Source organism: Poromitra crassiceps (assembly GCF_964638095.1).
Source record: "Poromitra crassiceps genome assembly, chromosome: 9".
Classification (NCBI taxonomy): domain Eukaryota; kingdom Metazoa; phylum Chordata; class Actinopteri; order Beryciformes; family Melamphaidae; genus Poromitra; species Poromitra crassiceps.
The window spans coordinates 33,135,091-33,150,621 of record NC_139630.1 but is presented as its reverse complement, the minus strand read 5'-3'; the positions used below and the strand labels follow the sequence as shown (position 1 = coordinate 33,150,621).

At 45.7% G+C, this 15,531-nt stretch overlaps 1 protein-coding gene across 1 annotated transcript; it reads left to right on the top strand.

Annotated features, from left to right (window-relative positions):
• Nucleotides 1–1,179: 1,179 nt before the first annotated feature.
• On the top strand, nucleotides 1,180–14,669 carry lrfn2b (leucine rich repeat and fibronectin type III domain containing 2b; the record flags this gene model as incomplete). The annotated part of the gene is made up of 4 exons (XM_083642613.1): nucleotides 1,180–2,238; nucleotides 2,750–3,069; nucleotides 13,162–13,435; nucleotides 13,983–14,669. The coding sequence occupies exons 1-4, from the start codon at nucleotides 1,183–1,185 to the stop codon at nucleotides 14,667–14,669; spliced, it is 2,337 nt and encodes a 778-aa protein (XP_083498739.1). The 5' UTR covers nucleotides 1,180–1,182.
• Between the last annotated feature and the right edge of the window lie 862 nt (nucleotides 14,670–15,531).

The following is a 15,531-nucleotide window of genomic DNA, read 5'->3' as shown; positions in this document are numbered from 1 at the left end:
GTATCCCCCTCTGTGTGTGTGCGTGCGTGTGTGTGTGTGTGTGTGTGTGTGTGTGTGTGTGGTGTGTGTGTGTGTGTGTGTGTGTGTGTGTGTGTGTGTGTGTGTGTGCCACATGAATTTATAAGATGAAACTTTAATGATCCGTTCTGGGAAATTGGGCATCAAATTATGATTTTAAGATCATGCATATGATGCATAAGATATGGTTAAGGTGTTTTGGAGTTTGGGGAAATGATTTTAAGATATTAGTGAATTCTTTTAAGGCCATCTCAGATATTTTATTGCATGCAACATTTATGACTCTGTTGGTCAGTCTGTCTGCTTCACAATTCCATTTTGTTTTTGTTTTTTTAACTCAAAGTTTTATTCATTTTTTCTTTCACACAGACATACAAACAAAAACAAAAACGAAACGGGCGTCACAGTACATAAAACATATTACATTGCCAAACCATGGAATCACAATTCCATTTTGATGCAATAAAAATGATTCAAGTGAGATGAACAGACTGGAACTTTATCTTAATAGATAAAACAGATGTTGACAAAGTTGTTTCCTTTGGCGAGATAATTTGCAGTAGAAAAAAGCTAATAAACCGTGATATTTTTTTAAATCGCAAATATGTTGTAGTATGACTTAATTATCGTGATACTATCGTATCGCGAGGAGGACTAGGGATGGGCAGTTAAAGAAATGTCCTTAATTGATCACCAGGAAAATTAACAATCAATCATTGATGAATCATTAACAACAACAAAAGAAAGCATGTTTTTCCTCACTGGAATCTTTATTCCAGGAACTTATATCCAACAGCAATCCTCTTAAACGAGGCAATTTTTGTTGTTTGATGCAATGTGGATGCGGGGGGAATCTGCGGTTGGTTTCGTTGTTATACGTTACAATCTCACTTCCATGCTGATAGACAGTTTCAAGTCATTGCGAGAGTATCTTCCGTATACCAGGCAAGTTTCAATAACGCTCTATGTTACAAACAATCTAATGTCAATCCAGGTCCACTTGAAGGCTGGCAAGATGGATTCTCGCATGGTCGTGATCTCATGAATCCAGCTGCCTCACAAGGTAACTCATGAAGACCTACTTAGATGCTTCACGAATTCTCATTTTCCTTCTTTGTTTGTCTTTTTCTCCTTCTCATCCAGGTTCCTGTGTATGACTCTACCATGGACCACATCATCTGTTGCCTGCTGGTCCTGGGAGCCACAGTGATGTTCGCCCACGCATGCCCCAAGTACTGTGTATGCCAGAACCTGTCCGAGTCCCTGGGGACCTTGTGTCCCTCCAAAGGCCTTCTCTTCGTGCCTTCGGACATCGACCGCAGCACAGTGGAGCTCCGGCTGGGGGGCAACTACATCCTCCGCATCACCCAGCAGGACTTTGCCAACATGACCGACCTGGTGGACCTAACCCTCTCCAGGAACACCATCGGCTACATCCAGCCCTTCTCCTTCGGCGACCTGGAGACGCTGCGCTCGCTCCACCTGGACAACAACCGGCTGATCGAGCTGGGCCCGGACGACTTGCGAGGCCTGATCAACCTGCAGCACTTCATCGTCAACAACAACCAGCTGGGACGCATCCACGACAAGGCCTTCGAAGACCTGGCCCCCTCCTTGGAGGACCTGGACCTCTCCTACAACAACCTGAGGTCTTTGCCCTGGGACTCAGTCCGCCAGATGGTCAACTTGCACCAGCTCAGCCTGGACCATAATCTGCTGGACTTCATTCCAGAGGGCACCTTCGCTGAGCTGGACAGGCTGGCGAGGCTGGACCTGACCTCAAACCGCCTCCAGAAGCTACCTCCGGACCCCATTTTCGCCCGTGCCGAGGACTCCATGATCTTGACCACGCCCTACGCCCCCCAGCTGTCCCTAAGCTTGGGCGGGAACCCCCTGCACTGCAACTGTGAGATGCTGTGGCTGCGGAGGCTGGAGAGAGATGACGACCTGGAGACCTGCGCCTCCCCTCCCACCCTGAAAGGACGCTACTTTTGGTACGTCAAGGAGGAGGAGTTTGTGTGCCAGGGGCCTCTCATCACTCAGCACACCCACAGGATGCTGGTGTTGGAGGGGCAGACGGCCAGCCTGAGGTGCGAGGCCATCGGAGACCCCGCCCCAACCATCCACTGGATCTCCCCTGACGACCGGCTGCTAGGCAACTCCTCCCGTACTGCCGTGTACAGCAACGGAACCCTGAGCATCACGATCACCACCTCCAAGGTAGGCATGAAACGATTACCGGTTTAGTGATAAACTGATAAAAATCCTGGTGGTTATTACAGTTGTTACTTGTTTCTTTTGACCACTTTATTGCTGGGTTGCCTCGGTGCTGCTGCAGCGGGGGCGGGGCTTTTGTTATTTAAATGTTTTTGTTTAAATGACAAAAGCCCACTTCACTGCTGCCACAGCAGTGGCATTAACGCTGCAGTATTGCCGCGGTAGTCTGGTCAATTGAAATGAGCAACAACTGTATTATTGTTTCTAATTCTAATTCTCATTAAAACCGTGTTTGATTACCGGCCTTTGAAAAAGACGCTAAATACTGTCCATCATCAACCAAAGTTAGCAACAGTCTCAATACGGTCTTCAATATAAAACTTGGTGAAATGATTTCAGTAAGTGTATCAATACATTTTAACAATACTGTGATGATAATACTGATAACTGTGATAATTTTGGTTACTCTCAGCGTGATATGAAATTTTCATACCCTTTCATCTCTACTCCTCAGGACTACGGCACCTTCACCTGCATCGCTGCCAACGTGGCCGGGGAGTCCACGGCCTCCGTGGAAGTGTCCATCGTCCAGCTTCCCCACCTCAGCAACGGCACCGGGCAGCCGGCGCAGCCCAAGTCCCGCCTCTCCGACATCACAGGCACCTCCAGGGTCAGCAAGGGGGCGCCCAAGAGCCAACCAGAGAAGGTCGTATCTGTCTCCGAGGTGACGGCCGCGTCGGCGCTGGTCAAGTGGACGGTGAGCAAGTCAGCGCCCAAGGTGAAGATGTACCAGCTCCAGTACAACTGCTCCGATGACGAGGTTCTGATCTACAGGTAAGGGCAGCACGGGTCATTCCTGACGAATCCTAGTGAGACACGTGGGCGCAGTTTTCTCTATAGGACTTCTCCAAAATGGCCAAATAAAATAGTATCTGTCTGTGGGCTGGCAGATGATTGGGTTTATTTTACGCCTAAGATTTGTTCTGTTAAATTAAATTGAAAGATATCCTCCAACGTGCAACTTGATTTGTCAGCCAGGGATTCTGCACAGCACAGAAAGACATTGTGTAGGAGGCTGTCTGAAACAGCTCTCGTTTAAAGGAAGAAACAAGAAGCGATCGTAACAAAGACGGATGCTTTTTGTTGAGAGGATGGCCGTTTGAAGGATGCGTATAGCACACAGTATTCACCCAGTGCCACAGCAAGGCTTCCCTGTGGAATGGCTGTAATGCACACAGTTTCCTGTAATATTCTATAGTGATGTTGGCACGCCCCAGGGATCCATCCATCATCCACTGCCTCTATTGTCCGTCAAATTGTTTAACAGCAGAAAAAGCAAGTGGCTCCCCTCCTCCACCGCCTTTTCATCATCTGACGTCTCCCTCACTAAGCACAATGTTTCGTTGGTCTCGATTCTGTTCAGTAGCCCAGAACCGGGGGAAATTCTAAGCACAGTGGGGGGGGGGGGGGTGTTCTGTCAATCCAGCCGCATTCGTGTGAGGATGAAACTGCATTAGATAAGGCTCGTATTCTACCGGCACAGACTCTTAAAACAGATGTGAAACCGGCCAGAAATGAAATCCAATTACTTAATGCCATTGAAATTCCTCTTCTAAAAACCTGTGAAAAGCCAAGATATTTACAGTTAAAGCCTTAGGGAAAGCAACCCTTTCATCACTATTTCCCCCTCATTCAGTCTTATTTCTGGCTTGTTTTGCCCTGATAATAGTGTAGTAAAAATGTTGTACTTGTCAAGAGACACCTTGCTGTATTATAAATGTTTTATCTGAAAGTCCAAATGTTGGTAGTACAAATGTCGAGTGTGATTATATAACCCTCCAGAGCTAGTAATAGGCAATATTATAAATCCGTATAGCATACAAACGTTACTATTGATCATTTTATTTTAATGCAATATATTTAATAACTGTATTTGTGTAGGACTTTTTTTTTTAAACAAAGTTCATTTCAAGACCAGGTTCAGTCGAGTTCAAGTCAAGACCAAGACCAGAGCAGATCCAGTCCAATTCAAACCAAAATAGGCAATAAATACTGTACATTCATCTGTATTTTCAAATGTAAAAGTAATCGGCGGCACGGTGGCTCAGTGGTTAGCACTGTCGCCTCACAGCAAGAAGGTTGTGGGTTCGAATCTCCACCCCCGTTCTTTCTCTGTGGAGTTTGTATGTTCTCCCTGTGTTAGTGTGGGTTTTCTCCGGGGTGCTCCAGTTTGCTCCCACAGACTAAATATACTGTGTTTGTGTAGTATTGTAATGTAAACTAGTCAAATGTATATGATGTATGTAACCTATGTAGATATATTGTATGATGTAGTATAGCTGTGGTGGTGCTGATGATGACATGTAAAGCCCTTTGAGTGATGAGGTGCTATAAACGTACCTGAACTGTACTGAACTAATGCTGGAGGAGTTCGGATCAACCAAGATGTGGAATTGAATGAAGATCTGTACTAAACCTCCAACTAATGAATGCAGGAGATTTCCACTAATCTGGACATACTAAACACTGGTGTAATCCTTTAACATGTTTGTAGTGCTGCAGAGAAAATAAGCAAGCTGGAGCAGTTTGACAAAAACATATCTTTGAACACGTTTAAGATGGGCAGGAAAGAGGCAAGTCAACATCTAATAGCAGCCGACACTAAGTCAAATCAGAGTCCAAATAGAAATGAGACTGAACCTGAAATGAAAGCTAGATTTAGGGAGGAGTTTGCCTGAGGATCTAAATATGTAAGGGTTAACCTGAACCCATTAGAGTTAAGTGGGCATGCAGACAGTTGCAGCAGTGTAGGCGACAGGAAATCAAAGTGTCTGGTAGCTGGCTTTATATTAGCAGATACGAGTGCAAAGTGAAATGCATTTCATGGGATTGTGAAAGGCAAATACTGCTATTTCTGATCTGTATTCATTAAGACGTAAAAACAGATCTGAGGCATCTGGATTATAGGGGTACGTAGGTGTAGCTGCATATCATCAGCATAAAAGTGAAATGAGATGTGTCTACAGATGAAGGACGGGGCTTAGAATTCAACCACCACTGATCATGTCTACTTAGGTTGTCTTCACTTCCAATGCGAGAAGATATGAGCTGAACCAGTTTAGTGGAGCGCAGTCCTTAATGCCAAGCCTTGAATACAGGCGATCAATTAAGAAGCTGCACTCAGGCCGTGAGGGATTAAAACAGAACTTTCAGCCAAATACCCACTGACATAAGAATATAATTTGCCAACTTTAATGAGGGCAGTCTCCCTCCGCTCTGTGCATTTTTTATTTTTTTTTATAAGTTGAAATGTCTCAAAGGTGTTGGTTTGCTTCATGGAAATTAGTTGGGTTAGTTGGAAGTTGAGTGGAGACAAGTTTCTCTCAAACGTTTTGATGAGAATGGAGGTTTTGGAAATAGGCTCCTTCCTGCTGGGCTTTAGGGAATCGAGACAACTTAACAATTTGAGCTGTGTCCCACTGTTGTGTTGAAGAGGTAAGAGCCGTCAGCTGTTTCCCCGTTCAAACACTGGAGCTTGAAGACAAATCGTATCACTGCCCCAGTTTCCATGATTTTCATATTTTCACACAAACTAAAGGTTTTCCTGACGCATTATGTAGGATCGGTGAATTTTGACGGGCCCAGGAAGCTGAGTCGAAACTTACAGTATAACAGAATTTCAAGAACGCACGGGTGTCAGTCTGCAAGTTTTTTGTTTGTTTGTTTGTTTTGGGGGGGGGGCATTTCGTGTAAAACATAAAGCCACACTAGCCATGTAAGGAAGAAATGCATCCAAACGAGCTGTTTTGACTTCTGTAACTTTGTGACATCACAAAGTAAAACTCATCTAATTTGCCTGCACCACCATCGCCAGCTGAACACGGAGGACCAAACCTTGTTGTCTGTAGCATATCTGCAGGAATGGCACCGAAGCTGGGGATCTATCCGAACAGATCATCTTATCAGAAGTCCCGCCTCCTTAAAACAGTGCATAGATAATGAGGGGAGAGACAGAGCGGATAGAGAAGTCCACAGAGGCTGGATTTGAGTTTTGTTTTTGTTTTTACAGCAGAATTCATAACCATTTAAAGATGCATGAGACATGTTTTAAACCGCTAAAAATAGCATAAAATGGGACCTTCCTCAAAGCTTTACTATTCTGAGATGCTCAAATGTTGTTTTTATCAGCGATATGTCTTGTTGCAAGGCAGGCGTGGTAAAAACAAGTACAAACGTGATGGTGAGTGGGTGACGCACGTTGTCCATAGTATACCCATCAGACTTGTATAAGAGAGCATGAAGCAGAGTGAAGGGACTGTATAGAACTATTGTAATGGAAGTTACCGGTAATATATCAGTTAAATTGCAGTGGGGCTTCAGAGCAATACTTTAACCATGTACTGGCTCAAGTGTCACATGCCATGTGATTTAAGACCAATGCCTCTCTGTTACTGAGAAGCGTTTCAGCACCGGACAGCTCCTCAGGCTACCATTACTGGCTATTAAGTGAGCTGAAAAGACTGCTGGATCCACAGCTTACATCCTGAAAAACATGCTGTATTGATTGGAAGAACAGGTCATTTTGAAATGTCATGCTGGCTATGTGGCAGTCTGGTAGATAGGTTACCAGGAGCAACAACAGAAAAGGTAAATGCTATCTTTGAACCTACAAATCAGAATACCTTCATCGACAAGAACAGCAAATCTATAGGAATCTGTCTTGGTGACATTGCAGGAGAGAGAAAAGAACATCGGAAAAAAGTTTATTTTTAATCCGTTGTTTTTTTTACGTTTTGATCAGAGTGAAATGTTCTTTGGTCTCTCCTGTTTCTAAATATAGCTGAATCGTTTGGCTTGACTAAGTAAAACTGCTTTTATAAGCACTTTAAGAAATGTCTATGGGAAAATAAATGGCGGATGAAATCTCTTGATGCGTAACCTCGCGTCACCAGGCTCTTCTCGGCGAGAAAGAGCCTGGCTTCCGCTCACAATTGATTTTGTCACCCTACCTGGTTCCCGCTTAGAGCCCGCCCTAGACAGGAAGGGCAGCGTTTCTAGCTCGTCAACTTTCACGTTAACTTGACAATTTGACCCAAGTATCAGAACGGCAAACAACAACAAAACAAAAGATGGACGTACCGAACGAAGTTTTTGAAGAAGTTCTTTTAGAAACATTGCGGATTCACAATCTCACATCTTTTAAGCCAATACAGAAGCTTTGCATCAGACAATTAATCGAGGCAAGAGACGTCAAGCTAACGGCAACAAAGACGTATTTTGGCGCACTGCCTTCCGGTGTTCATTCTGGTTCCGTGGTTTACGCCCCATGACAAAAAGCGGGATGAAAGGTGCCCAGACTACTTGATGCGTATGCCTAACCAGGAAGTGGGTGTGGCTTTGGCTCTCTATAAAACACGAGATCGCAGATTCGTCAGGTTCCCAGGTCACTATTGATGAGCATTTTTGGCAAGTCTGCACAGAGTTGTCGCACACATCCCAGGTGATTCTATTAAATATGGGATTAATTGTGTTGTGACTGCAGGTTTCATCTTGTGTGTAAAGCATTTCAGACAGCGAAACACCTCACCTTTGAGCTGCTGGCTTGGAGACGCATCGTGTGACAGTCGTGCACTCTATCTCTGCTGTGATACTCTTTAATGAGAGTGAAGTGTGGGCTCCCTGCAGTGCCGGGGGGCGCAGGCCTATATCAAACCATGTTATTACGAGCGGACATCAAGCGGACACTGTAACGCAAATCGCGGGCCAAAGGGGGCAGCGCTGAGCCAGTCCAACTTCAGCGTTCTCCTCCTAATGCGTTCATCCATAACAGTTAGAGTGAGGAGGTGGTTTATTGCACACCAGAATAAACTCAAGGGTAGAGAGAGACAGAAGAAGACGTCACGGCCCATTTCATCCCCCCTGTTACAACAATACAGCGGCAGAGGCACAGGAAGTCTTCGTGCGGAGCCGCCATTAGGGCTTTAGCTTATATAAGCATAATCACATTTCCCAGAAAGCGCCTGATGTTTAGGCTGAATCAATGAGCCAGGAGACCATTTGGCCCGACCTTGTCCACGTTTGTCCAGAGAAAAAAGGCCTCAAGAAATCGATGACGAAGATCATGAAGAATGTTTTGGAAACTTGAGTCTTTGCAGCTGGTGGGGGCGGGGACAGCGGGGCGGCAGCCATGAAATAGTTTACTGATTGTCGACAGGAAAGAGGTGGCCTGAAGCCAGGGATGTATTTGTTTTGTCAGCTCTTTCTTTGAACTGAGAAAATATGTTGAATATTAAATCTGCAACTGACAAATCTCTTGCAAAGCTTAAAGAAGTCTAAGCCAGTGGCCCATCTTCCCCTCTCTCTCTCTCGCTCTCTTGGTCTCTCTCTCTCTTCTCTCTCTTGGTCTCTCTCTCTCTCTCTCTCTCTCTCTTTCATTCTGTTTAATGTTGTAGTCTCACAGCATCATTGGGGACTAAGCAGGGCACACTACAAATTGCCTTCTGCAGCCTGCAGGGGGAGCAAACAACTTTGATCTCCTGGTGATCTAAGCATTATTCATAGGTTTCCCTGGCCTTCCACTTTATCCTATGAGTTGAAATGAATTGGCACGTCTATGCAGTCAACCTAAAATCAATTAGAGCCAGACACAGTGGCCAGCAAACCATCACTATGCTATAGAGTTTGCCTCTCAATTCCAGGCAGCCAATTATAATTGTGTAATGGACTGCATCACTAGTTGTTTGTGAATAGCAACTTTTGTTTCTGCCATAGCGCTGCTTCTGCTTGCCTACTGGTGACTCACTAGAATAGGGCAATGTTTTTTTAAATAGTCTTGACTTGACAATGCCACCCATGTGTTTGTGATGTAACTGGTTCAAGTGCTGTCTCTGACCTTCACTGCATGCCACGTTAAAATAAGATCAAATTAAACTTTACTGATCCCCGTGGGCAAATTAGGACATTGCAGTGTTCCAGCATTAAGGACGTTCACCCTCTTGCTCATAGTATCTGTCCTATCCTTTCTGTCACCCTTCACTGTATGCTATGGAACAAAGCTTTTTCTTTTTAACTATGTCCTTTCCAGTGTTGTTGTGAACGAACTTGCCCAGTTACAACGAGCCAATTAGATCACATCACACCAAGGCTGTTTGAAGCAGTTCAAAGTCTGGAACGTTTACTCCTTTAGTCCTGTTCATTTGGGCAGTTGAGAACGAGAATTCCATTCAGACACCAGTGACACCAAATGAGTGCAACAAGACCAAGATCCAAAGCAAAATGTGGTGCTGTTCGTTGAGAATGTAATCTGAACCAACTACAATAAACAATCCCAAAACACAAGGTTTTATTATGGCTATTACAGACAGATGTTGACATCTGATAGCCAGCAGTTGGGGACACCTCGGCATTCCGAAATGTCGGCACTCCGAAATACCGGCATTCCGACAAAATTGAGATCTGTCTCGCCATTGCGAAAGAACCCTAACCCGGGGAACCCGCTGGAGCTAACCTCTCCCAGCCCCCACGTCTAAACTTAACCTCCCCCAGACCCTAACCCTAAACCTAACCTCTCCCACCCCCCACGCCTAAGCCTAACCTCCCCAAGAACCTAACCCTAAACCTAACCTCTCGGCGAAACATTTTTTGGAGATAAAAAAGGGCCGCCTCTCCGAAAGCATAGAAGTCAATGATCGGAATGCCGACACTTCGGAATGGCGAGATGACCCCCCAGCAGTTACTCTTGATTGGAAAGCATCACATGACATCTGGATTGATGCTCATATTCAGCTATTTGTTCATGTGTTCTTAATTGGTCTGAACACCAGAGAAGGTCAATCACAGCAAAGAGCGCAGGCAAACTCATCGTGCATAGCTCAAGTTGCAGGACTGCAATCAGGTGTGCATTGCCTCCCACAATTGCTAGATGAATGAGCCACTTGTGAGCAAGGTTATTATAGTTTTTATTTTTTTATTTTTTATTTTTTATTTGGTTTTTGAGTTTAGTTTTAATTCGTTTTTAAAGTGATTTTGCTAATTTAGTTTAGTTTAGATTAGATTTTATTTTTTCAAAAGAATTGTGTAATAAAAACTCAGCAAAACATCCTACCATTTAAAAAATGCATTCACTTAGGACAGATGAACAACCATCCACAAAACTATAAAAGGTGTGTGTCCGTCAGTCGGTGTGTTTGTGTCATTAACAATTCACAACAGTACACACAACGACGACAACAGTACATAAAATGTAGATATGGGCACAAAATATGTAAACGTTCTACACAAGATACAAAATGTATGCAATTCTGCTTCTGAGGTGAGATGCAAGTAGTGCGCCTGGTAAAAATCAAAATAGGCAATAGACTTTTAGATTTGTGGGATTTTCCCCCTTGAGAAATGTCCCACATTTTATCACCTTCCACTGCAAGGCACTTGCTCTTATCTGAGACAGTCATATTTAAAGTCATCCCAAATGGAAAAAAACATGTCCACCCAAAATACTAGGCATGTATAAAATAAATTGACAAAAATGAAAAAAAAAGTGTGTACTTTTAATGAGTTAGTTTTGTAAACACACAATACAGTTTCAGGGCTTTTTTTTTTCTTCATACCAGATTAATTCCAGACCCCTGAAAAGTGTTTCTGCACATTTTGGCAGGTGATCAGAGCACGGCGTGCCATGCACCTCCGGACAAACAAACAAACAAACAAACAGACGGACAGACAGCTCTCCAATTATAGTCGTAGGATATAGTTTTTATTTTTATTTCAGTCAACGAAAATGTTTTTCAGACCTCGTTATTTCATTAGTGACCGTTAACGATAATAACCTTGCTCCTGAGTCCACACAAGCTTTGTTTACAGTTCCTGGTTTGTTTGGAACTTGGCAGCGTGAACCTAGATGAACCCAATACAACAATGAAACTTTTGCACTGTTGGAAAAGTTGGAGCAAAGACAGAGGAGGTGTGAACTAGACCTGAACTAGGTGAACTAGAGGTGTGATCGCACCCTCAGGGCTTTACTGAGCAGATCCGGGTCATTGTACAGGTCATATTTGGCCTTCGTTTAAATCTGCTTGGGGTTCACTACATTGAGACACCACAGAAAATGTCAAGCAAGGGGCTGTTCACATACAGTATATCATTTGTCCCCAACTGCCAGTGTGCTTTTCTCAATATAAAAGCAACAGGAAGCGGCTGCAAGGCACACAAAAGGTAGTCTCTCAAGCCAGTCTATCTCTTCCGCCATCTTTGAATGCTCCAGAGACGGTCTGTACTTCAGCCTGTTAAAGTTTGTCCAAAGAACAAAACGCTTCAGACCGGACGGAGGAAGTTCGATGATATCCGATCAATCACGACACATGTAAACAAAACCGAGGCAGGTGATTGGAGAAATTAGCGGATGTGCCCGCCTTCAACGGATGTACCCCGCCGCCTTATATCTGTTGCGAACTACTGGACTCTGATCGGACTAATGAGCAGATGTCCCACCTAAAGACTCATTAGTCCAATCAGAGCTCATTATTTTCACAAAGGAGTTTCCCTTTCCGCTTTGACCAACTGTCCCCTGCAGGAAGTAGACGGGTAGGTGGGAGTTTTAAGAGACTACACAGAAGGTGGCGAGAAACGTTGCAGCCGGCTTTTGTTGTTGTTGTTTTTTGCAGAGTGGAGCATGAGAAAAACTCTATACGTGAACAGCCCTAAGTCGTCAGTCACAGAAAAATATATTCAACCATCTGGCAGATAAATACGCTATCGACGGCCTGCAGGTTTTACCCCAAGTCAGATAAAAGGTTAGAGGATTATGACCGGAGGGTTATTGGTTTTAATCCCTGCATGTAAAATATGGCTTAGGGAAATGAATGAGTAATGTAATTTAACTAACAGTACAGTACCAGGTGTAACTGCAGCAGGACATGCACCGGTCTTCTGTCGGCCACTGAGCAGTTTGCTCTGTTGCTCAGGGGAACCTCCACACTTTGATGGTAGAGGCAGAGGAGACCCCCTCTGCCCTTATTTGAAGCTATTGTAGCTATTGCTAATTTTCAACTCTTGTGTGACTTGTGCATGTCACCACCGCCTGTGTCCAGTAGGGCCGTTCTAAAGACTCCGGATTGATTTTACTCTCTTCTTTTCCTCCACCCAGTTTTAAGAAAGTGAGAAAGTTCTCACTCTCTAGTTGAGTGAAGCAGATGGAGAGTGGAGAGAGCGGAGTCTATTTCTCGTCCAACGGAAACACACACACACACACACACACACACACACACACACACACACACACACATACACACATACTCTCCCACACACACACACACACACACACACACACACAGCATCTCGGCGCTCCAGAGGTCACCACCTAACACTCTCCCCGGTGTTGTCGTTCGCACCGCAACGACACCGCCCAGATGTCCAGAGTGATCTGGGGTTTGCCCACACACAAGATGGACCTCACTCGCTCAAGTCTGGTCTTTCCCGGTTTCTGCTTATTTATTTATCACTGCTCCACAGCTCCCATATCAAATGGCCCCTCTGTTCACTGCAGCAAGACAGATGGCTCGGAGAGATGGAAGCCAATTACTGCTGGCTGTCTGTTAAAGCAGCAGAGAGTTCGCAGTGGAGAGCGACTCGTCGAGAATGCAAATGGCAAAAAAAATCCCTTCATGAAGAATAGCATCGCGAAGAATAACTCTCACATTATCTCCGCGGTTAGTGAAGCCTCTGTGTGCTGAAATGACATCATATGTCATGTGTTCAGATGGCTCAGTCATTCAGCGCATTTACTATCTCACTCCTCTAGGTTTTTACAACTTGCTCCGTGTCGTTAAAGGAGATAGCAGCCTCGGCCATTATCGAAACGCCTCGTTATCTCGACACAGTAATTAACCGGCCGCAGCTCTTAATTCTTTTCTTCCTCGTCTTTGTGTTAAGGATGATCCCGGCCTCCAGCCAGGCCTTCCTGGTGACCAACCTGGTGTCGGGGACCCGCTACGATCTGTGCGTGCTGGCCGCCTGGGACGACACGGCCACCACCCTGACGGCCACCAACGTGGTGGGCTGCACGCAGTTCTTCACCCAGGACGACTACGCCCAGTGCCAGTCTCTGCCCAGCCAGCTGCTGGGCGGCACCATGATCCTGGTGGTGGGAGGCGTCATCGTGGCCACGCTGCTCGTCTTCATCGTCATCCTCATGGTGCGCTACAAGGTAGGTACGTTAGTCGGCCAAGTAACGCCACGATTCGGTTTCCTTTAAAGCGGTAAAATATCTCTCTGTTTTTACTTTGTTTTGATCCTTTTGATGTACAGTAATGCATGTTGCTTGTTCTTTTATGTTCTATTTCTATGTAAAGCATTTTGAATTAGAGCTGCAACTAACGATGATTTTCATTGGTGATTAATCTGTCGATTATTCGGTTAATTATCCGATTCGATTAGTCGGTTGGTCTCTAAAATGCCACAAAATGGTGAAAAATGTTGATCAGTTTTTCCCCAAAGCCCAAGATGAGGTCCTCAAATGTCTTCTTTTGTCCTGACCAACAGTTCACAACCCCAAAGATAATCAAGTCACATTTAAGAAGCTGGAACGAGAGAGTTTGTTTTTTTAATTAGTCTAAACGATGAATTGATTATAAAAATAATTTTGCAATGATCACCTAATCGATTAATCGACTAATTGTTGCAGCTCTACTGTGTATTGCCTCTGTGTATGAAATGTGTTGTAGAAATAAACTTGCCTTGTCTTGCTTTACAAGGCCGGAGATAACGAGCCGCCGGTGGGGAAGCTGACCAGCGTCAGTGACACGCACTCTCAGACCAACGGGGGTCGCCTCGGGCCCAACGGCCAGCTCCTGCCCCAGCCCCCGCCCAAAGCCCAGGTCAACGTGACCCTGCAGGACGAGGTGGTGGAGTTCAAGTGCGGCTCCCTGCAGAGCAGCCTCACCTCCTCCTCCTCCTCCTCGGGCTCCATGGCCGCGGGCTCGTACAGCCCCAACAGCGCGCTGGCCAACATCTGGAGGTCGGCCCCCTCCAAGCCCCGGCCCAACCTGGACCACCTTCTCGGCGCCTTCTCCTCGCTGGAGCTGCGGGGGCCGCAGGGCCGAGAGCCGTCGCCTTCCGGGGGGGCGGCGGCCAAGCCCCCCACAGACAAGGAGCCCCTGCTGGGCCGGACGCTGGACTCGCGGCTCAGCCGGCTGCTCATGCTGCCTCTGGACTCCAGGCCAAAGAGGAGCCAGTCCTTCGACATGGGAGACGTGACGGCCGTGGGCCCCGGCGCCGGCGCCGCTCAGATGGCCACCTACCCGAGACGGATCAGCAGCATCTGGACTAAGAGGAGCCTGTCTGTCAACGGCATGCTGCTGCAGTGCGACGAGGAGGGCGACACGGGAGGCAGCAAGGGCACCATAAACAGCGCTGACTGGGTGATGGAGAGTACTGTGTAGGAAAGAGCAAGGAACCTATCGGAAGGAAGAGACATTACATCATACCAGCCTTCTTTGGGGCCAGTTCTGTTGAAGCCTATGGGAGAAGCACACTAAAACCCAACATGTCTACGTCCTGACCTGACCTTTGAGGAGGAAATTGCCTCTACCAGATGAAAGATCACACTTCAGAGAATAGGCCACTGACTGGCTTTTCCTAATGTGTGCATTCGTTTTATTTGCCGTTATATTATTATACACATACTTTGCAGGGCTCATGGAGAGTCAAATGAACTATTTGGAGACAGACAGCAAAAAGAATGCAATAAAAGAATCGGGTCAGAATCAGTGAGTAGCCTATTCTCTAAAGTGTGTTCTTTCATTTGGTAGAGGCATTTCTCCATCATAGGTCATACGACGTAGATTGTTTTTTTGTGTACTGCTCCAGACATCTCCCATCTCGGCTTCAATAGAACCGGCCCCATAAAATGTTGGTGTGACGTAATGCGTCTTCCTTCTTTATAGGTTCCTTGGGAAAGATGAGGAACATCCCTCTGACAAACACTGCCCAAACGGATGGCGAGCAGCCATGAGACGGACCTGCTGCTCCAAGAGCCTTTCCTCCCTGTTCTGCATCAAACACGTTCATGGTCGTCTTGTTGTTGGTGAGGAACCAGGGCGGCTGCCGCTGTACAAAGCACAACCTGCAGAAGGAGCAGGCGAGTTGAGACAGGACATGAGGGAAATCACACTAACAGCCAAATATAAACTATGGGAATAAAACCTTTGGACCTTTGTTTTGCCTGACAATTTGTACAGATCTGGATTCATACAGTCTTGTTGTGAGACAAACTATGGCTGCTCAGCCACCAAGAACATCAAG